Below are 23,948 nucleotides of genomic sequence, written 5' to 3'. Positions count from 1 at the left end.
TCTCAATTTGTAAAAAAAAAAATCAATTTTTATATTGATTTATATTATAATTTCAGAGTTATTATAATGTAAATCAATAGAAAAATTGATTCCCAAAATATATAACCATCACAAATGAGGAGACAAATTTTTAATTCTTTGTAGATGATATGATTATCTACCAAATAAATCCAAGAAGCGAATTTAAAAAATATAAGGCCCAATAAGAGTTAAGTTAGTAGTCAATTGAAAGATAACTATAGGCATTTTTGCTATAATGCAATAAATGTGTTCCCAAAAAATCTCATTTTGCAAATTTGCATATTTAATAAAATAGAGATTATGAGAAAAGCAGGATTGAGACACACACAAAATTTAGGAAATTTCATAATCAGAATAGCAACCAAAAAAAAAAAATCATGGCAACAATAAGAAATATAGTAAAATATTAACCCATTTAATAACACTAAAAAAGTATGGAACTTTAGTATCAAAAGGTAAAAGATACAATCAAAATAACCTTGATAGAAGGTGGTATAAGAAACCATTGAAGCTGCTGAATTATGGAAATAAGGATAAAATATTTAAAGTTCAGGTCGAACTGTGCAAAGAACATTCTCAAAACAAAGTGACCAAATTGGCCCAAAGGAAGAAGAGGTGAAGGAGACATGGCACAAAGGATTGTACCCGGCTGTGGCTTGCTGTTTTAGCTGGTACAGAACAAAGTGCTGGGAAGAAAGATTACTCTAAACTTAAAGGAATTAAAAAAAAATGGCAGATTTAGAAACGCATGCTATGTTCCTGGATGGGAATATCTAATATACAAATGTCAGTCCTTATCCAATGAATTGATACATTTTATGTGATTTGATGCAGTGGGGTTTGATGCTGGATATGTTATTTGTCTCTCCAGATCTATGCTCTATTCTCTGAATTTAAGAACAAGTCAATAGGTTTCCACTGAAGTGAGGGGAGAGAGTGATCTTGGAGTGTTTTTCCCCATAGTTCCCCATAGTACTCTTGCTGTAGATAAGCTGCCAGGCAGCATGGAGGAATAATCAGTGGAGCACTCAGAGGACTCAGAAGAGGAGCCTTTAATGTAGAATTACAGATGCACTAGTGCGGTGACTCAGGGGATCAACCTCCAAAGCCTGAGTGATGAGTATGGAGGAAGCCTTCCTTTTATCCCTTTTAGTTTCTTTGTCCTCACACATGGATCAGACTTCCGGACATTTCCCAGGCTTTGCAGCCCCCCACTGGGTTGGGATGGGGAAAGTGAGATTACACCCAAAGGCCTGGCCTGACTGGTGCCAGTGCTGATAACCCTCTCTGGGAGTTGTATGTGGTTCATGGTTTATGGCCTCTGTAAAATGGGAGTATTCCAGGAAACAGGTTCTGCAAGGCAGGGCAAGCATCACAGATAAGAATGGAGCTATTATCTACTAGCAAGAGTGTGTGTCAGAATACAGGTTACTGGCACAGATTCAGATAGCTAGCCCCACAAAAGGCTTATATTCCCCTTCACTCTCTGTGACATGATCTTGAACTGTGATTTTTTTTTTTTTTTAATCTGAGGTCTTGCTGCAATCAAGAGGGCCTTGTCTGTAAGACCACTTTCTTTTGGCTGTGGATGGTCTGGATGGTCCCAGTTTCATGGTTACTAGTCTTAGGTGACTGTTTACACTATTGTATATAGGTCCAGTTCTGTGGCCTTTATAACCAATCACACAGTTCCCCAATGAAACATTTTAATGAATCCATGGGAACCATCAACAGTTGGCAAATATTCACCATTAGCACGATGCCATTTCTGACTCTTCTTTCCCAACACACATAGTCTTATTTGTATCCTAGGAAATTACTGCATCCATGGATTGCTTCAAATGCTACAATCACATTTGGCAAAATGAGAAAGAAGAAACCATCATGACGTTCATTATGAAAAACCCCCTGCTTCCTGAATTTGAATCCCAGATTCTCTATTTCCAAAACCTAGAGCAGAAGATTAATGCTGAGCCTGAATATATCTGTGTGGGTGCCATTGCTTTGTACACAGGTTGGTCCATTTTCTTTCAGACAGCCATAACAATTCAACAGTATCATTCTGTCTCTTTATGGAGATTAGTACTCCAGAGAGCTTTAGCTTATCTTAAAGACTGACGTTTCCTTTATAGGCCGTAAGCTTTAAAATCAATTTGTAGACTTGTTTTTAATTCCCTTCTGCATAATTATTTATTCTGGACTATTTTGAATGCTTTGCTGCTAAACCTTGAAAATAAATGCTAATTCAGAAGAAGGGGATCTGTTGTATTTGCAATGAAAGTTTATCCTTTCTTTAATAAACAACAGTAACAAACTTCAGGGTTACTTACCTCCAACAGTTTTGATATGTGCTGTGTTTCTTTTTTAGCATTTTGAAATGTGTTTTCAATTGCTGGGAAACAAGCTTTATAAACTAAATGAATATATAATGATTAGGAAAAATAAATATTTTTCCAGTTTGATTTTTCATGTTAGAGGGTTATCACATGCATTTGCATGGGGTCTTCTTATACTGGTTCAAGTTTTTCAAACTGAGCTGTGGACACTTGGGTTTTATAGCTGACTTGAAGTTCACCTTGACTGCTGAGACGAAGGCCTGGATGGTTGTCACCGGCCGTCACTGTAACAAAAAATACAGAAGTGAGATGGAAAACGTTTTTGCACTTGTTGAAGAGTTCAGTAAGAAACTGAATCGTCCAATTAAGGACCTAGATGATATTCGAATTGCTATGGTGGCACTGAAGGAAATCAGGGAGCAGCAGATTGTCATTGACTTTCAAATAGGACCCATCGAGGTAATTGATAATCATTTGTTCATTATAGAATTTTCTCCACAGGTTGGGTGAGATTAGCTGAAATACTGACCAGATCTAGACTGGAGCTACTGGGTGTTAAACCTAAGAGCAGCAATTTCAGTAAAGATGATGTGTAACCCTTATAGATGATGTTAATAAGTATTAGACCTTTAGGGGCAGATCCTGAGATGAGAATTTCTATACACATGATTTAGTTATGAATATTCACTGGAGAAGGGGAGCGAGGGAAACGGGAAAGGATGAGGTCAGGATGGGGGAAACTAAGTGAAGATAGGGTCTTAGCTGTAGACTGACTTCAGCCTGATCCCATGGGGAGCCATGTACCACACAGTTGTTTTCCACATTGAGACAAGGGGACTTCCGTTTGTACCCCCACATCTGTTGAGCATCAATCATAATCTCCCCATGAGAAGGCTCCTTTTCAGCTGAAGACAATTTTCTAGAAAGAGGGCAGCATGATCCTACAGTGAACACTCTCAGCAGTTGGGAATGCAAATACCCGCTGGTAAACCAGGAAATGAAATTAAGGGGCTCAGTTGCTCACTTAGGGTTTTACAGTTTGCAAATAGAGTAACTAGAACTCTATGGGTGGGTCCCGATCATGCTGATCTTTTTGGTTCTAAAGGCTCTAATGAGTGACTGTGTGTAGACTTATGCATCTGATTGGTAGGAATTATATTTTTCTTCTTTTGTGTAGGAATCCTATGCCCTACTTAACAAATACGGGCTTCTGATAGCAAAGGAGGAGATGGACAAAGTTGATGCTCTGCGTTATGCCTGGGAGAAGCTTCTGGCGCGTGCCAGTGAAGTTCAGAAGGAGCTAGCCTCACTGCAGCCTGGTTTCAGGAAAGAGCTTATTAGTACTGTGGAGGTCTTCGTCCAAGACTGTCAGCAGTTCTATTTGGACTATGATTTGGTATGATTCTAGCCTTTTCTTTGTGTATTTTTGGGGAAGAGTGAATAGAGCATCCAGGGTGTGTGTGTGTGTGTGTGTGTGTGTGTGTGTGTGTGCGCTACATGCTGTTGAGTCGGCTCTGACTCCTGACAACCCTGTGAATGAGTGATGTCTGTAATGTTGTGTCCTCTACAGCTCTGCTCAGCTTCTGTAGACACATGCCTGTGGCTTCTTTCATATTGTCAATCACCTCCTATTTGGTCTTGTTCTCTTCCCTCTGCCTCCTAATTTACACAGCATGATTGTCTTTTGCAAAGAACCCTGCCTTCTCATGATGTGCCCAAAGCAGGACAGCTTCAGTCTTGTCATTTTTGCCACGAGTGATGTTTCAGGCTTAATTTGCTCTAGGACCCACTTGTTTATCTTTCTTACAATCCAGAGTGTCCATAGAGCTCTCAACACCACTTTTCAAATGAATCCATTTTTCCTATCAGCCTTCTTCACGGTCCCTCTTTTGCATGCACACATAGTAATTGGGAATATGAGTGTGTGGATGTGAAATGTAGTTGTTTAAAGATTGTGTCAAATTTAATGAAATTCCCTGGGAATTTTATTTTCATGAGAGCACAGGCCTTTATTTCCAATTCATAATCCTTTTTTCTTATAGTTCATCCAGAATTATTTTAATAGGAAATGGGGAATTTAAAAAGTGCTATTTATTGGACACAGACACTGGGGAAGGGGGGAAGGGCATGAGTAGGGGTGGGATGAGGGGCAATGGGGAGATAAGGACACATACGTAATATTTTAATCAATAAAGAAAGAAAAAGATACCATAAAAAGTGCTATTTATATTATGTCATTGGACTGTGACTGAAGTTGTTTTATAGCTTTCTAAATTTGCCTAGACACAGTTTACGTATAGTTAAAATGTACCCCTACCCACAGCATTCATCAGTTCCACAAGTGCTGTAGAGCACCCAGAATGTGCCAGGCACTGCCCTTAGTGCTGAAGACACAAAATGGACAAGGCAGATGGAGTACATATTTTCTCATACATATATGAGTTTTAGTGTAGAACCTTTTGCTGGGAATATGATGCGTAATGAGACCCATTTCTAGCCGATTACACTACAATATGTTATGGAAGGGAAATATGTAGAGCATAGGGTAGCATTTGTTCCTATTAACTACAGGCACACCAAATGACAAAGTTAATAAAGTTAGGGAATTGGACCCTTGCACTAGCTTCATGGGTGAAGAAGCACAGAAATCCACATATTTAAGATGTTCTAATGTGAGAAGACCTGATTGGAATGTTAAAGTTATAGGTTACTTTATACATAGATGTTAGAATGGTTAAATCTGTGAGTTTTTTGGTATTAGTGCTTTAGTTCAAAACCAGACATTAGCCTGGCCGGTGTGGCTCAGTGGTTGAGCAGTGACCTATGAACCAAGAGGTCACGGTTCAATTCCTGGTCAGGACACATGCCTGGGTTGTGAACTCAAACCCCATGGGGGGTATGCAGGAGGCAGCAGATGAATGATTCTCTCTCATCATTGATGTTTCTATCCCCCTCTCCTTCTCCCTTCCTCTCTGAAACCAATTAAAAATATTAAAAAATTAAAACAATAACAATAGTGAAAAACCCAGATATTATATGTGCTTTTTATAGAGCAGCTATTAATCTGTGCCTTGACACCTAAGAAATGAATAGTATAGTTTTTTATTTTCAGAATTTCTTGACACATGGAGTTAAACTTGAAAATATTTCCAAATGAGTTACTTTCCTGAGTCCTTTTTAACTTGGTTAAAATTGGTTCCAGTCATGTGGATGATATGCATGAACACTAACTTTGATGTTCAAATACTTTGAGCTCATAAAATTTATATGCAAACACTTCATTCTATTTTATATTTATTTTAACTGTTTGTTTCAGAACGGCCCAATGGCTGGCGGCTTGAAACCCCAGGAAGCCAGTGATAGGCTTATCATGTTTCAGGTAACCTTTTTAGTTTCTATGACCTTCTAAACAACCAGAACCTTCATGTTTTCTAAACATTCCCTTCTTCCTCTCTATTGACATAGAAAGCTTATTGTGGAAATGGTATGGACTTACACTTAAAAAATATGATTTGGTATGGTTACAGGTAGGGTTCTTTTCTATGTGATTAATTACATTCATTTGGTATTTATCTATCTGTGTGCTCAGAGATTATATATTGAGATTTTCCAGTCTTTTTTTTTTTTTTAAATTTACATGCTTGTTCATTCTCACTTGTGTTTTTATTAGAATCAATTTGATAATATCTATCGGAAGTACATCACCTATACTGGAGGAGAGGAGCTTTTTGGTCTGCCAGTTACTCAGTATCCTCAGCTTCTTGAAATAAAAAAGCAACTAAATCTTCTCCAGAAAATATACACTTTGTACAACAGCGTTATAGAAGCTGTAAATAGCTACCACGATATTCTGTGGTCAGAAGTAAATATTGAAAAAATCAACAATGAACTTCTAGAGTTCCAGAACAGGTGAGAAGTTCAGTGTTTAAGATGCTGGGAACTATTGAACCTGAAATGCTTTCTTATTTGATTGACTGTCAAGTTCTCTTCTCCCTCCAGATGTTTTGAAAGCACAGCATGCTGCATCGCAGTTGTAGGCTAGACATCATCCTTGCCAAATGCCATTTATTAATTGTCCCATGTGTGTACACTCTTTAAACTTGGATGAAAATCATCAAAGGCTTTTCTGCAGCTTGGAGCTGATCTCTATTTATATTATACTTATCGAACATTTAGGGTTTAGTAAGATGATTTCCTGGAAAAAAGCAAGAGCCATGGCTTTTCTATATCCTGTTAAGTATTGAACCCAAAGAAAATGGAGGGTCACTGGTTATAATTTTTTGATTGACAGTCTGATACTCACAGCTGTGTTTTGTACTTTGTAGGGTTTCAAGAAATGTGTGTAGAATTGGATTGAATGAGGAGGTACCTCAATCCTTTAAAATAATGCCTTTTATCTAGTTAGTTGTTATAAGGGATTGAAATTTTTTTTCCTGACTGGGAGGAGTAATTTTTATCAAATAAATGTGATTAATCGATATCCTCTGATATCTGAGATTTAAAAATGTGATAGATATTATAAGTGACTAGTTTTGATAGAGATGCTGGCAGACAAATCTGGACTGGAGACTTTTGGACTCAGAGGTGAATGAACTTTCCTGTTGCCTTCCCTTTGCAGATGTCGGAAGCTGCCCAGGGCAGCAAAGGACTGGCAGGCTTTTCTGGATCTGAAGAAGACCATTGATGATTTCAGCGAGTGCTGCCCCCTGCTGGAACACATGGCCAGCAAGGCCATGATGGACAGGCACTGGGCAAGGATAACTGCTCTCACTGGGCATCGTCTGGATGTGGGAAATGAAACTTTTAAGTTAAGAAATATCATGGAGGCACCTCTTCTGAAATACAAAGAGGAAATAGAGGTACAGCAGATAGCATGCATGGTGGGAGACCGGAAGCTTTCATGGGATTTATTTGATAGTAGTCTTGCATTGTGGAATATTGCTTCCCAATACCATGCCAAGACAATTAAAACTGTTTTCCTGGCATCCACACAATTCCTTCAGCAAATGTTGCTGTGATAAGTTCTGTGCTTAGTGGTAGAGATGTGAGGATGCATCTCTACATTCATAAGTAGTTAATTAATTTGTTTAATGAAATGTTTATACAAATAAGGATACAGTTACAAGCTGTGGTAAATACCATTGAAGAAAATGTATGATGTTCTATGGGGTTCCTACAATGAAGGGGCTGACCTGTCTGGGAGGTGAGGGGAGGGTGATAAAGGTAGAGGAGGGTGGGGTGGATGCATGTGACTGGCTGGATAAAGGAAGTGTGCTTGTCTGGTCGGGGTGGGGCATTTGGAAAGTACAAAAAAGGCAATGCCAGGTAGAGAGAAAAGCATGTGTGAAGGATCTGAGATGTGTTTGGGGGACCATTAGAAGGCCAGAATGACTGGGCTAGGTGTGTGTGGGAGAGAGGAGAGAGCTGAGAAAGGGCAGGTGCAGTGGAGTAGAACATGTTATGGATTTTAGGCTTTGGAGCAGTGAGAAGCCATCTGGAAGATGTATTTTGAGCAGAAAGTGCCATGGTCAGATTTTCATTTGGTCAAGTTCACTCTGCTAGCTGTGTGGACAAAGAATGGGAGGACATCAAGGGAAATGATGGGCAAACAAATTGGGAGCTTCTAAGAATATCTGAGGCAAGATTCAATGGTGTGTTGGATGAGTGGGCAGATAGTTAAATTGGAGAGGGTAGAAAAGATGAAGAGATCTCTAGGTGGTAAAATTGGGTAGAATTTGGTGATAGAGGGAATATGATAGGCGATACAAGGTGGGGGGACTAAGAATGAACCCTAGATTTTCTGAGAGATCTAGATGGATTTGGGGCTTATCACTGAAACAGGGAATCAGGTTGAGTGACAGGTACAAAGACTGTGAACTTGATTTGGGCACAACTTTGATATTTCACAAATTGTGTTTGGGGCTCCCTTATATAGGCAAAATGGATGTAGGTCTCACTTGGATATACAAAAGCTTACTGACTGCATGGGCACAGAGAGCTCTGCTAGAGAGGATCATGAGACCAGAAGAGAGCAAAGGCAATACTGGACTTCTGGTCTGGCAGAGAGAAGGCTGCAGAGGAGACTGGGAAAGTGATCAGGGCTGGGAAGAAATCAGAATCCTGCTAATGCCCTCCTCTTATATCTCACTGATTTGAATTAATCATAGAAACATTAAAAGGTTACTGCATATTGTTGATTCCAATTTAAAATGTTTCATATAACTGACATTTAGCTTTGTGTAAGTTTAAGGTGTATTGATTTGATAGACATGTATATAGCAATGATATTGCAGCATTAGAACACCTTTTTCATCATGTAGTTACATCTAGGCTCTTAGCAAGTTTAATGGTTATAATACTATATTGTTCACTATAATCCCTCTACTGTGCACAAGCTCTGCAGAACTTACTCATTTACTAGATTTAGGAATGTGAGTCTTTATAGATACACGTGAAAAAAAAGGTGAAGATAGGCCCTCTGAGGATCCTAGACTGTTTGGGAAGGAGGTGTGATGTTCTTGTGATAAAGTGAGAGCTTGCACCTTTCTAGGACATCTGCATCGGTGCCGTGAAAGAAAGAGACATCGAGCAAAAGCTGAAGCAAGTGGTGAATGAATGGGACAGCAAAACATTCACATTTGGCAGCTTTAAAACTCGAGGAGAGCTCCTTCTGCGAGGAGACAGCACCTCGGAAATCATCGCCAGCATGGAGGACAGCTTGATGTTGCTGGGCTCCCTACTGAGCAACAGGTAGGAACACCTCCATCTTTTTTTCCTGAGGTTTGAGGACCATAAGATCAAGCATTTCAAGGGAAACTAATGCTTAAAAAAAAAAAAAATGCAACAATACCCCTCACACAAATTATTCAATATTAACAACACTGGCTTTAATTTTAGCTTTTGGCATAGCATGTATGATCTTGTTTTTATTTCATTGCCCTCCATTTGTGCATTGTGTCTGAGACCATCCATTGGACTAATGGTCCAGGAGAATAGAATATCAATAGATACAATCAGCAACATGCCATCGGCCCCTTGGATCTGTGGACATTTCAGCCTTGTTGCTGACAAGCCTCACTGCACAGCCAGCAGTGCAGCGGGCTCTGGGCCGGGGTGGGGAGAGGATTATTCTGAATTTCAAACTAATAATTTACCCAGAAAACCTTTTTTTGCCTATAAGTTTATGGACTAGAAGTACGCATACTTTAATGATCAGGATATTGAGTGAATTTAATTCACAAAGAAAAGTAAAACAGTGCAGACTAACGCCAGTCTAACAGCAAGGCCGACATGGTTTGGCCTCACAAGCCAGATTCCTAGACTGGCATTTCCTTGGGCTACTACTGTCCTTCATCTTTCTAAAAAACATTTGTCCACTAGGATCTTCTCAAATATATGGTAATTGTGTAGAATGTGGATACCAATGAGATGTGATTATTGTTATTCTACCTTTCAAATGCTACTCTTTTCTCTGTGTATGTGTGTATCAATCATTTTAATGTAGGGAGTAATAATTACTTAAAATGCTTATTCTTCCCACTTACTGGGTACACCTAAGAGTTTGAAATGAATTACATAGCATATAAAATTGGGTCTTAGAGATTTAGATCTTTGGTAACATAGAATCTGAACTACTTAGGATTTGGTGAGATTTAACAAATTTGGTTAATACTCATTACCCAACCAGAGTGAGGGATGGAATGAAGATGACACATCCTAGGGAGGTAGAAAAAGCACATATATAAATTAAATAAAAATTAGGGAGGGAGAAACTTTGCTTACCAATGGCATCAAATGTGGGTTTGTGTCAGGAACACCAGGGACACCAAGGAAAAGACACAGAAGCTTAGTAGCAAGAATATTACTCCTGGCGGTAGCAACAGTGACCAGAATTATACTATGGCAGCTGGGTGGAGTCAAATCTCATACCCAACTTGCTCCTTAGGGGACATGTTTCCCACCTCTCTGTGCTCTGGATCAAAAGGGAAAATGTTAGTCTAACGATGTCCAATAAATGGTGGTGAATTAGTCATTTGGCAGCATCATTTTAAAAGCCAGCAACATAAAGTTGTAATTAGTAACAATTAGGATTTTAAAAAACCTTTTTAATTTTTGAAAGCAACAACAATAAAATTAAAGCATAAAACACCGAACCCTGAATGCTGACTATATTTCCCACTTCAGGTACAACATGCCATTCAAAGCCCAGATTCAGAAATGGGTGCAGTTCCTTTCCAACTCGACAGACATCATCGAGAACTGGATGCTGGTGCAGAATCTGTGGATTTACTTAGAGGCCGTCTTTGTGGGAGGAGATATCGCCAAGCAGCTTCCCAAGGTCTTAGGATTTTCTTTATGATTTCATCAGGTGTTTAACTTAGAGAACTATTTCTTTTTCCCTCTAAAAAAAGTAATTCAATTATTTTCTTGCCCTCTCCCCATTTTTTTTTTTATGTGGTTGCTACTGAACTGTTTTTCAAAGAGAGAGAAATTAAGGAAAAGAAGGGGCATGACAACCAGAGGAAGAACACTACAAAGCTGAGAGGTTTGATAGGAAACGGAAGGTTAAAACAAACAAAGAAGTAGTGCCTACATAATTGACATACTTCTTGGGATAATTTGAAGGTAGAATTTGGAGCAGGGTAGAATTATGGAGTAGTTTTCCTGACAATGGTAGGATAATTTGTTCCTCTCCTACTGACAGTTTAAAATAACTCCCACTATACAACATACCTAATTACAGCTGCACTGTGAAATTGAGGGGTGGAAATCCGTAGGAAAAAAGCTCCCAAACAAAAAGGCCCTCTTCCCAAGTGTGGAGTGTTTTTCCTCATCAAATGGCAATCATCTCACTAGGTAGAGATGGAGTGTATTTTGAGGTACTTAAAAAAAAAAAAAAGCCCACACCATTTTTACCAAATTGCAAGGATTCTTATTCAATTACCTTAAGTTTTTTTGCAAAATCATAACATTTTAACAATATATTTGAATTTTAGAGGCACAATTAGGTTGAGTGGTCTCTTTACATAGGTGTTCTAGCTATATCTTTGGTTCATTTTTTTAGTTTAATTATTGAGGACATATTTGTTAGCTGATTTATTTTTTTTGGATCCCAGTGAATGCAACCCTACACTAGCATTTTAAATATTTATTTATTTTTGCTTTCATATTTGGTCATGCTTTTCTTTTTGATGGGTGGAGACGGATCTCAAATTGGACTTAATGGAAATTTGCATGTATAACACTGAAGGAGCTATGTGGGGTTTCTTGCTCTCATATTTGATGGTACATGCTCATTGAAAAAAATACAGAAAGTTTTAACGATGAAAATAAAAATTATTCTAACTCTCAAAAAAAAATCTATCCATTTTGCATTTTCCTGAATTTTTTTTACAATATTAGCATTATAAAATTAATATTGTATGTTATTTTTAAAAAAAAATATTTTATTGATTTTTTACAGACAGGAAGGGAGAGAGATAGAGAGCTAGAAACGTCGATGAGAGAGAAACATCGACCAGCTGCCTCTTGCACACCCCCTACCGGGGATGTGCCCGCAACCAATGTACATGCCCTTGACTGGAATCGAACCTGGGACCTTTCAGTCCGCAGACCGATGCTCTACCACTGAGCCAAACTGGTTTCAGCTTGTATGATTATTTTATTTTCTAAATACACAGCAATTCAATGATCAGTGCAGGAAGCCTGAAAAGCATAAAATTCATTTCACTTAGAGATAACTGGTGGGAACAGTGGAAAAGTCCTTTCCTTTCAGATTGTCTCAGATTGTATTATTACTTTTGTATTGGTTCTCTGTTTTTAGTTACCATAATGGGGTACCAAGGATGAGCTAACGCTTCTTATTTAAGAAAGAGGTTGTAGGTGCAAAAGGCCTGAGGAGAATTCCTGTGTGACATTTTGGTGGTGGATAACTGGGGTACCCAGACTGGTCAGAAATCTGGCTTTTGGCAGGAGGTATGTGAGATTCTCAGTCTTTGAGATTACAGATGTGTCCAATGTGCTTTGTCACCTCATTCTCATAGGAAGCCAAGCGCTTTTCCAATATAGATAAGTCTTGGGTGAAGATCATGAATCGGGCGCACGAAATGCCAAACGTGGTTCAGTGTTGTGTCGGAGATGAAACCATGGGGCAGCTATTACCACATTTGCTGGACCAGTTGGAAATATGCCAGAAATCCCTTACTGGGTAAGTTCTCTGCTCCTTCAGCATCCTAGAGGTGGCGGGGCCAAGAGAGATTACCATATTTTCCGGCGTATAAGACGACTTTTGAAACGAAAAAAAGTCAACCAAAAATAGGGGGCAAAAGACCAAAATTGCACAAAAATTATCTGCAGATCTTGATGGCAAAGTAAGTCTTTTCTTTGAAGTGGGGGTAGTCTTATACAGCGAATATAGGCCTAAACCTATGTTTTAACTATAAAATTAGGGGGTCATCTTATACGCTGGAAAATACGGGACAGAATTAGCCAAGTCAGTTTTCTTTTGCTGAGACCTAATTCATATCTGATGTTGCACAGATAAAACTGATAGTCTGGAGCCTTATAGTCTCTCCGAATATTTGCTAGATTTGTCCTGATACTGGGGTTACAGGATTTAAAGTAACTTCCATTACTGGGACCAGATCTTGCATACCTTCACATACAGTCCTTGCTTTTAAAAATCAATAAACGTATTTTTTTTGATATCCTTCTTGTATAAATATCTAAAGAACCAAAACATTTCATTATAGTATACCAAGAATCATTTGAACAGTTTGTAGTGTAAACAAATAGTCGAAATTATATAGAAACAAGATTGGTATGCATAGTCACACACACTCTTATGTATTTGATACCTGAGTGAAATCCAAGAGTAATAAATATTTTTCATTTTTCCCCCTTTGGTGAGTCAATATAAAATTATGCAAGTAGAAAAATGTTAAATAAAAACAGTCATTTACACATTTATTTATTTATTGAGATAATCTTATATAATAAAAGGCTAATATGCAAATTGACCAAATGATGGACCTACTGGTCACTGTGACATGCACTGACCACCAAGGAGAAGATGCCTAATGCAGGAGCTGCCCCCTGGTGGTCAGTGAGCTCCCATGGGGGAAGCTCTGCTCAGCCAGAAGTCCTGAGCTGGGCTCACAGCTGTCTGGTGAGCAGTGGCGGTGGTGGGAAAAGCCATCTGTTGGACATCCCCCATGGGCTCCTGAACTGTGAGAGGGCGGTAGGCCAGGCTAAAGGACCCGCACCCCCCCCCCCCCCCCCCGCCCGTGAGTGCACTAATCTCATGCACCGGGCCTCTAGTTGACATGTAACATTATATTAATTTCAGGTGTACAGCATAATGATTAGATACCTATATATATTACAAAATGACACCACAATAACTATAGCAAACATCCATCACAACACATAGTTATAATTCTTTTTTTTAATAATCAGAACTTTTAAGATCTATTTTTAGCAGCTTTCAAATACACAATACATATTACTAACTATAGGAGAATTCGGTTTCTGGGAAATAAAAATAGTGCCCATAATTTTACACAGGAAACAAATAAATAATACAAACATCTAATAATATAAATAAAAAGTAAGACAAGTAAATAATACAAAGGAAAGAATAGAAATAAAAACAGGACAATGTTTAAAAAGCATTTCTGGTAAGATTTCAAAAAGAAACTGCAATTAACACTGCATTCATTACATTAAAACAGGAAGATACAGAGGTATAGGTATGAAAATAACAGAAAAAATACCCATAACATAAGGAATCACCATAACATAAAGCAAATATAGAAACCAAAGTGCAGTTGAAATCAGGGCAATGATGGGCACATTGACGGGGTTTTGGTAATGCATGGAGGTGGAATAGAGCCAAGACCCTTTCATTTGTAGTTGGATTTTGTTTCTACTTTGCTGATGGATTCATTGTGCGTGTTTTTTTTTTTTTTTTTTTTTAGAAAGAGAGAGAGAGAGAGAGAGAGAGAGAGAGAGAGAGAGAGAGACAGGGAGGGAGAGAGAGGGAGGGAGAGGGAGAGAGAGAAACATTGATGTGAGAGTGAAACATCAATTGGTTGCCTCCTGCTTGCATCCCAACTGGGGATCAAACCCATGACCTTTCGGTGTTTGGAATGATGCTCCAACCAACTGAATCACGCTGGCCAGGGCTCATTGGAGTTTCATAGATACAGTTCTACAAATGATTTGCACCCTTTATCTGACAGTACTATTGCAAATAAAATGAAACAAAACATCCTGTGTATATTTTTTTCTGTTTTCTACAAAGAAAGCATAACATTTTTCAGAATAAGTCAAATACATACATTATGGTTGTGATAGGTGAAGCAATTCTTCTAGCAATTCTGGAAAAAAGAAATTGCTTCTCCGTCAGAATATGGAATGCTATTGGCAAAACCAGGAAGAGAACAAAACAGAAAACATTGAACAATATGTGGGAAAATCATGCATGCTAATGTGCGCATTTAAAAAAAAGATTAAAAAATCTTTCCTCCCTTTCCTATCCAGGTTAATTTATTCCTAGAGAGTCCTGCTTTGTGTGTTTATAATGTTTATCTTTTCCCTCCCTGCTTAGATACTTGGAGAAAAAACGACTTTGCTTTCCTCGCTTCTTCTTCGTCTCGGACCCGGCCCTTCTGGAGATTCTGGGGCAGGCCTCGGATGCGCACACTATACAAGCCCATCTGCTGAACGTGTTTGACAACATTAAAAGTGTCAAGTTCCATGAGAAGGTTTGCCTAACTTTAATCACTGGCCAGCAATGACCATATTTAGGATCTCTGCTGTCTTTACTAAACAGCTCTCTTCTTACTTCCCTGACCATTAACTCTCAGCTGGTGACTAAAAACAAGCTTTTGAGCCCAATTTACCTGCATAACTATGTAATTTTTTTAATATCTCGAGTGTAGATTTGTATAACAAATAGTTTAACTATGATTAAGCATGTAATGTATGTAGCTTTCATGGTTTAACATGCCAAGTTAAAGGCTTAGAAATTCAATCAAAGGAAGCACCAGTTGCTCATCCCAGCATGCAATCTGCTCTTGAGCAACTACCACGTGCCGTGTCGGATGTCCTCTTGACAGCGGGTACGTACAGAGCTTCGGGAATTCACGCTCTGGTGGCTTCCCCAGAGTGCCATTAGTGCAGTGGTACAGTGACGTCATTGTAAGCAGTTAAAAGCCAGTCATTGAAGTTCAAGCCCCTTGCTATGTGCCAGGCAGTTGCTCGTCCTGGGGCTTCAAGGGGAAACGCATCACAAATAGTACCGAAGTTGTTTTTATGCAGCACCACATTAAGAGAAATTTGACATTAAAATGAAACTCTTGGTAATTTTTGACTTTCTCTGCTTGTATTATGCACAAGGGTCAGAGAAATACTTGTCAGGGAGCCCTCACCTGGGTGTAAGGGGCGTGGGAGGAGGCTTGATGCAGGAGAAGATGGTGTTTGAATGGATTTTTTTGAAGGTGAGTGGAACATAATCAAGCAAGTGGAGAATGGATAGACATATGGTCCAGTCAGAAGGAAGGGCAAGTGGAGGTATGGGCAGGACTGTGGGTGTGTGAGGGAGTGTGTTAGTTTCCCAAAGCTTTCCTGGATTGGAACAACACAAGTTTATTCTCTCACAGTTCTGGAAGCTGGAATTCTGAACTAAGATGTCAGTAGGCTGTGAGGAGAATCTGTTCCATGCCTCTCTCCTAGTTTCAGGTGGTGGTCAGAAACCCGTGGTGCTGCTTGGCTTGTAGATATATCACTTCAATCTCTGCCTTTGTCCTCATGTGACATTCTCCCAGTGTGTCCGTCTCTAAATTTCCTTCTCTTTCTAAGGACACCAGTGATTGGATTAGGGTCCACCATTATCCAGGACCTCATCTTAACTTGATTATAGTTCCAAATAAGGTCCTAGTCACAGGTACTGGGGTTTAGGGCTTTGATATATAGTTTGGGGCGGAGAGACACAATTTAATCCACAACCAGAAGTGATGAGCAAAGGGAGAAGGAGACATGGACCAGATTTCAAAAGGCCAAGTGCATCACACTATATCCTTCTACTCCATTGTGAATGTGACCAAATATGAGGGAGGTTTTTGCTCAGGGCGGGCTAGTGACCCGATGTGAGCTTCAGAAGGATTCTCTGGCTCAAGTAGGTGCTGGAATAGAAGGGAGCATGGAAACCAGTATTGGAAGTGATTACAGGGTCAGGATGGAAGAGGCTGAGCTGCTGCAATAAAGTCTTGACCAAGGGGGTGAAAGGAGAGGAATGGAAAACATAGAAATTGTTTTAAATTAGTGTTTGCCTAAATTTATTGGGCTTGTGGGTTGAAAGAGGGAATTGAATTACCTAGGAAGTTCTTTCTGATGTTCTGCTTAGATCCTTCAGTGAAAGCACTAGAACTTCATGGTGCTTGGTGAAGCTTTTCATTCTCTCATTGTACAGTGAAGATAATTTAAATTTCCTCATCTTTAGCGGCTGTTCATAGCAATTACTTAAAAAACACACACATTGATTATTTGTTGTTGTTTCTGCCATAAGGTGTCTACAGGCAATGGCAGATAACGGTTTTGTGGGTCCTAAATATTATAAAAGTATAAATACCAATTTATATTTAAAACCTTGGAATGGGTTCATGTAAATGAGAGGCCCTGAAATTTAAGACTCATTGGCTTCATTAATACAGTTCTAAAGCTGACGTTTAGGATTCAGTTCTAAATTTGAGACCACTTATTAATGAAGAAAAACAGTATATATTCACGTTCACTTTATAGTTTGCATTATTATTTTTTTTTCAATTGGCATGAACAAGAAGGTTGGTAGTGAAATAGGGAAGTAAGGAAGGTGTTATTTGTAATGTCTAATTTTAGGCAAGAGATTTTGTCTCAGAAATGTGTCCTCCAACATTGCCTGATCAGTGAATGGCAGAACATCATTCAAATATGTATTTTAGAACCTCAAACACCATGCTATCCTCATCATGCCACACTGCATGGAAATTGAAGTGAAACGACCAGATGAGGAGCTGGGTTTGAAGGAGAGAACATTGTGAGCAACCAAGAGCTCCTGTAAGGAGCACACTGTTTCATACAGAATTGGAGTTACCTTGTAAGGTGTTTGCTTGAACATATTGGCCAGGTCACTGCTAATGTCAACTTGATAAGCTTGTGTTATGGATGACAATCTCCTAGAAAGTTTCATTTCATTTGGGGAACTAGAGATTTTTTGATTGTGACATTTGTATTGAATACTTCTTTTATAAAATAAGTTTTCTCCTTTCAAGTATAGACTATTTAGAATGGATTTAGTATTCCTTTTTAGCTTCCTGGATAACTTCTTTTTTTACTGGTTTGAAATTGATTTTATGTCATATTTTGACTTTTATGTTATAATCTGTAGCTTAGCTTCTGTCGGAAGGAAAACATTGTCACGAGGGCAATGGAGGAATATATGCTTTATATGAATATAGCTATTTTTTTTTTTGGCTTCTAACATAGATCTATGATCGCATCCTGTCAATTTCCTCTCGAGAGGGTGAGACGATTGAATTGGATAAACCTGTGATGGCAGAGGGCAATGTGGAAGTTTGGCTCAATTCTCTCCTGGAGGAATCTCAGTCCTCATTACATAATGTGATTCGCCAGGCAGCTGAAAATATTCAAGAAACAGGTTTCCAACTGATTGAATTTCTTTCTTCCTTCCCTGCTCAGGTCAGTGTGTTGAAATAGGAAAGTATCTTTTTCACAGAATAGTCATTTTAGAGCTCATATATTTTCTATTGTAAACAACACAACTGGCTTCTATTTGACTCTGGACCAATATTAAGATTTTTATAAGGATTTGCAAAATATATATAACCTTAAAGGTTTCAATGACAGATTATTTGGTTATGTATGTGCATATATATACATATATGTGTTGTAGAGATATTTGGTGTATTTTGTTTTTTAAAGTTTTTTCTTACTGAATCTCTTTAGTACATAAATCATAAAAATGTACTGAGTGTATGTATGCTTTACCATAAAAATAAGAAGTATATTTCAGCATTTAAATGCAGAAAACAATATTTTCTTAGTCATTGTGATCAATAAAGATTTTGCAAGTATCTACTAGGTATAAACTTTGTGTTAATTTGGGAAAAGCAGGCTTAAGATGCATTCTTTCCCTGCCAGTAACTTAAAATCTAGATAGGGAGAATTATAGCTTAAAAAATAAATGACTTAAAGTTATAAGAAAAACATTATAGATAGATTGTGAGGCTACACATACTTAATTGTCAGGTAAACAATATGAATATTGTTTTCCTAGGTTCTGATAAAACATATAAAGTTGATGTAATCAAAGGTGACATATCTGTATAATCACAACTGTTCACTACACTGTAATTTCTGTTTATTATTATTTAATTTTATTTTTAATTCTTTAATCTTATTTATTGAACGTATTAAAGTGACATCTATAATAATAATAATAATAGCATAATATGCTAATTAGACCAAATGTCCTTCTGGACGATCTTCTGGATGAAGCCAGGACTGTGAGAGAAGCCTGGGTCTCTGCTGGCGGCCGGAGGGATACCCTGGTACCGGGTGCTAGAGGGAAGCTGGAGTGATGCATGAATTCCGTGCATTTGGTCTCTGGTTGGTTAATAAAATTATATAAGTTTTAGGTATATAATTCTATTCATATTCCATATATACTCATGAAGTCCTTTTTATCTCCATAGGTTGGATTATTAGGAATTCAAATGATATGGACTCGGGATTCAGAAGAAGCCCTTAAAAATGCAAAGTTTGATAAAAAAATCATGCAGAAAACCAATCAGTCTTTCTTGGAGTTGCTGAACACATTGATAGAACTCACAACCAAGGATCTGAGTTCAATGGAACGAGTTAAATATGAGACTTTGATCACTATTCACGTGCACCAAAGGGATATCTTTGATGACCTGGTAAATGCTCTATGATACTGTGGCATATACAGAAGAGCTATAATACTATCTGTGCTGACCCATTAGAATTAGTTTCAATGAATTCAATGAAAAGGTTAAATTCAGGCAAAAACTCATCTTCACATTGAGAGCTTGTCTGTCAGGTTTTCTTTTCAGTCTTTCGCCAAAATTTCAGTCATATTCCAACAGTCTTTGCTAAGATGTTATTGAGGAAATTAGATTTTGTTTTAAAATTTGTTACATGATTATTTTAAATACTAGAATGTCATGTAGCATCCTGAAAAGTATTCATTTATCTTGTGCACTTTTTAGATATTAGTTAAGGATGACCAGTTTCTTGATACAGAATTGATAAGTATTGGGTCGGCAGCTAAGTAATTGCGGATTTTTTAAAGAAAATCAAAGACAATTTTTTCATGGAACTAAATAACTTTATTCTGTAATGTATTGCCCATTTTGATCAGTGACCTTTTGCCATCTTTCAGGCAGCATCATAATCCCACATTCAAAAAACTTCTGGTTTATATTAGCAAAAAACTGAATCAGGTACGATTTGACATCATCATCATTATTGAAATTTTTACCATTCAAGGAGTTTTGTAAAGATCGAAACAAAAAGTAATCAGATGGTGCAAGGTCAGGACTATATGGTGGATGTGGCAAAACATCCCAACCAAGCTCCATTAATTTTTGCCGAGTGACCAAAGATGTGTGTGGCCTTGCATTGTCATGATGGAATACAACACCTTTTCGATTTGTCAATTCGGGCCGCTTTTCTTCAACTGCATTGCTTAATTTCGTTAGTTGTTCAATGTAGACATCAGAATTGATCGTTCGGTTGGGTGGTAAGAGTTCAAAGTAAACAATTCCTTTGTAATCCCACCAAACTGATAACAAAACCTTCTTTTGATGAATATCAGCTTTTGATGTTGTTTGAGTTGGTTCACCTGGCCTGCTCCACGATCTTTTCTGCTTGATATTGTTGTAAACAACCCATTTTTCATCGCCAGTTATCAGTCGTTTTAAAAATGGATCATTTTCATTACGTTTCTTTAGCAAATCGCAGCTGCTAATGCGTTGCGTTAACTGTGATTCTTTAATTTCGTGAGGAACCCATGTATCGAGTTTTAAAACATAGCCAAGTTGTTTTAAGTGATTTTCAATGCATGTATGTGATACATGAAGCTTCTCTGCAATCTCACGTGTTGTACTGTGACAGTCCGAATTGATTATTGCTTTGATTAGGGCGTCATCAACTTCAACTGGACGACCAGAGCGTTTTTCATCTTTGAGTGAAAAATCACCAGAACGAAATTTGGCAAACCAATTTTGACACTGCCATTCTTTTAAGGCTTCATCACCATAAACAGCACATAACTTTTTATGAGCTTGCGATGCGTTTTTCCCTTTGAGGAAATAAAAAAGCAAAATATGACGAAAATGTTCCTTTTGATTTTCCATTTTTTAACGAACGCCAAACGAAAACTACAAAACAGATCAAAAAACTTTTTTTACTGATTAACAGCTTAATAGCCAACTATCAAATAACAAAATGTGTTTTACATTTGTACTACGTCTGCAAACCTAAAAATTCAACTGAAGCCATATATGTGTGAAACCCGCAATTACTTAGTTGCCGACCCAATAATATTGCTAGAAGAGCAGTTAGTACTTTCTTTAAGGCTTTTGGTAAATTACATCTTTAACAAATTCTGCTACATTTTATGTCATTGACCACAAATGGTCTTTTTTTAAATATAGATGGTGACATTCAGGTGTCATGCAGATTTTTGCCTTTAAAAGAGAACAAGGTAGAAAGGAGTTTAGCAGCTCTTGAAAATAGGAAATGTGAAAAGACATGAAATTTGTCCTCTACTATAAAATAGGACATTAGATAAGAGGCACAAAGCTCTTATTTTCATAATAATTTTCTGGATCGTGTCTCACCCCACTATGTAAAAAATATTATGAAAGATTGGTTCTAATATAATGGAAATAATGACAGCACATTCAAGCTGTTGTGAGCTAATCTTCTCTTAATATTTAAGCACCCTCTTTGCCCCTCTGAGAAATAAGGGTTCAGGGTAATTTTAGATTTCCTATTTGTCAAAGAAAAATGATTAAAGTGGCTCAAAATTTAGGTTAAAATATTCAGACAAAAGTATTGCCGAGCAATAACCCGCCATTAGCTATTTTTGCCCTCTGCCAATCAAAGGAAAAATAGTTAATGGATTTAAATAAAACCAACAATGTACTTTGTCATAATCATAAGAGATGACTTTTTTTTTTCTTCTCACGAGATTGTTTAGTCTTTGTCTTTGAACACCAAAATATGTTTTCATTGTCTGTTTCTCATGATTAGGACTGTGGTATTGGACATTTAAGGGAGAAATTTAAGAATTGAATATCTTACTATTAAAATATGTCATGCTCTTTAATTTGTGGAACACAATGAGAAGTTTCTCTTGAGTTTTCCATGCCCATATATTCCGAAGTCTCTGTTATTTTGCTGATCAATAGATGAGTGGGTTAGATCATGATGTAGGTGATATCTCCGACCTAGTTGGGTGGTCTTTGAGTTCAGTTGGCTTCACATTATGATATTCATGCATGCTAATGTGCGCATTTAATACATAGTTCTCATCCCAGTTTTAACCAATACCTTTTGCATTCCAGTGTCAGATGCACATCAAGAGCCCTACAGACTTTGAGTGGCTGAAGCAGTGCAGATTTTATTTTAATGAAGATTCTGACAAGATGATGATTCACATTACAGATGTGGCTTTCATATACCAGAATGAATTTTTAGGCTGCACTGACAGGCTTGTCATAACTCCACTCACAGACAGGTGAGGGGAAGATTCTGTGATTCCACAACCTCTCCCTCCATCCCCCCCCCCCCCCCGACAGTTTGCTCAGGGGATTTCTGCTTAATGTCCTTTCATAGTTTATAAGCTCTTTTATACCAAAGACTTTGAAATTCAGTATACTTAGCCTGACAGGTGTGTCTTCACATGGGGTTTAGGTTTGTATTTGAGACAGACTTTGCTCCTTTTGCCTTCAGTCTTACAGAGGCACAGGTCAAGTGATCTCTGTGGACATCAAAACAGGCAAGAGAGGGAATTAACTGCCATGTGTCAATAGGTGCAAATCACATGGGCCTTAAGGACTGCTCTAGGGACTGTGAAATCTCTTGTGGTTACAAAGACAATTAAGATTTTTTTTTTTTTTTAAGCAGGAAAATAATGGAGTGCCCGTGCAGGTGAAAAGCGATGGGGAGGACATTGGGCTGCACTCCTGGGGTTTAGTTCTGCTCTCTGCCCATTACTTTTTACCAGCTGTGTCAGGTAGATCTGCTGTGCAAGGTCCCTGGACTCAGTCTCCTCATCTGTAAGATGAAGCAGGCTATCTCCAAGGGTCCTTTCATAGCTAATCCTCTGTGATTCCCTTAGTCCCGTGGTCCGCAAACTGCGGCTCACATGCCACATGTGGTTCTTTGGCTCCTTGAGTGTGGCTCTTCCACAAAATACCATGACCTGGGCGAGTCTATTTTGAAGAAGTGGTATTAGAAGAAGTTTAAGTTTAAAAAATTTGGCTCTCAAAAGAAATTTCAATTGTACTGCTGATAATTGGCTCTGTTGACTAATGAGTTTGCCGACCACTGACTTAATCTAATTTAAGTTGGGTGGCATCAGCCACTTGTATATGCTCTGCTCAGGGATGCACTGAATATTAATTTTGGGCACAGTGGCTGTGCATAAACCAATATTTGGCCTAAGTAGAAGCTGAAACTGCACATCAGCTGTTGTTGCAGAATGAACCTCTGGGCTATTAGATTACAGCTATTAATAGGCAAAACATAAAAGTTTGACATGGCAGCACTGTCACCTGTTTAGACTGTCTCTTCTGTTCATTTAGGTCATTCATGACACTAAATGAAACACTCCTGATAGCAGAGAGCTTACAGCAGCCTGGTGGGGAGGCAGAAAACTATTGGAGCTGTGGAAGGGCCACTAAATCACCATTCATGAGTGATGACATTTTTGAAAGTAGCAAAAAGACTGGAAAAGAAAGCAGGGAAAGGATAGAGCGAGGTCCACATACATGTAGGAAGTTCTGGGGAGAGTGTGTGCGTGCATGTAAACATATATATGAAGATGCTCTGAGAGGTTTTTGCTTATCTCTGGAGGGCATGTCCCAGAGAATTAGTGCTGAGTATATGCTCCCAGAAATGGAGTGAAGGTGTGATCCTTTAGCAATGTGTGATTAAAATCTTATGTAGCCACTGGCACCCAACTACTTCAAATGATGAACTCACATTCAAAACGGGGTTGCTCTACTTTAATGGTTCCCGATATGTTTCCTAGAATACTATTTTTTTTAGATGTGGTGGGTCTATGAAGAAGTTGCAACATTAGTTTTGGAATTGCTAGGTTCTGTTTTTCAGACTTGGAAACTTGCAATTACATTATCATAAGAAAGGCTGTTTAACCCTTTAAAGAGTTTTTATAGGCCACTCCTTCCTTTTTCCTTAATGCATGTAATAGCCATAGGATACATGTATTTTAGATAGCAGCTTTGGAAATGTTATGTGTGGACAATGGCCTGGATC

General features: G+C 38.2%; 1 protein-coding gene across 4 annotated transcripts in view; it reads left to right on the top strand.

Moving 5' to 3' along the window:
- Positions 1-23,948, top strand: part of DNAH5 (dynein axonemal heavy chain 5) — a 210,628-nt gene that overhangs the window by 97,370 nt on the left and 89,310 nt on the right. For all 4 annotated transcript variants that reach the window (XM_084881713.1, XM_084881712.1, XM_084881711.1 and 1 more), the window contains exons 23-35: positions 1,834-2,035; positions 2,581-2,816; positions 3,535-3,753; positions 5,674-5,736; positions 6,028-6,266; positions 6,976-7,216; positions 8,908-9,107; positions 10,542-10,695; positions 12,401-12,564; positions 14,968-15,124; positions 17,883-18,095; positions 19,112-19,336; positions 22,013-22,185. In XM_084881713.1, the coding sequence (XP_084737839.1) occupies positions 1,834-2,035; positions 2,581-2,816; positions 3,535-3,753; positions 5,674-5,736; positions 6,028-6,266; positions 6,976-7,216; positions 8,908-9,107; positions 10,542-10,695; positions 12,401-12,564; positions 14,968-15,124; positions 17,883-18,095; positions 19,112-19,336; positions 22,013-22,185 (2,486 nt within the window). The remainder of the gene's footprint in view (positions 1-1,833; positions 2,036-2,580; positions 2,817-3,534; positions 3,754-5,673; positions 5,737-6,027; positions 6,267-6,975; positions 7,217-8,907; positions 9,108-10,541; positions 10,696-12,400; positions 12,565-14,967; positions 15,125-17,882; positions 18,096-19,111; positions 19,337-22,012; positions 22,186-23,948) is intronic.

The sequence above is a fragment of the Pipistrellus hanaki genome (genome assembly GCF_964339955.1).
Source record: "Pipistrellus hanaki genome assembly, chromosome: 4".
Classification (NCBI taxonomy): Eukaryota; Metazoa; Chordata; class Mammalia; order Chiroptera; family Vespertilionidae; genus Pipistrellus; species Pipistrellus hanaki.
The sequence above is the reverse complement of the archived record's forward strand: the minus strand, read 5'-3'. Positions and strand labels throughout refer to the sequence as shown.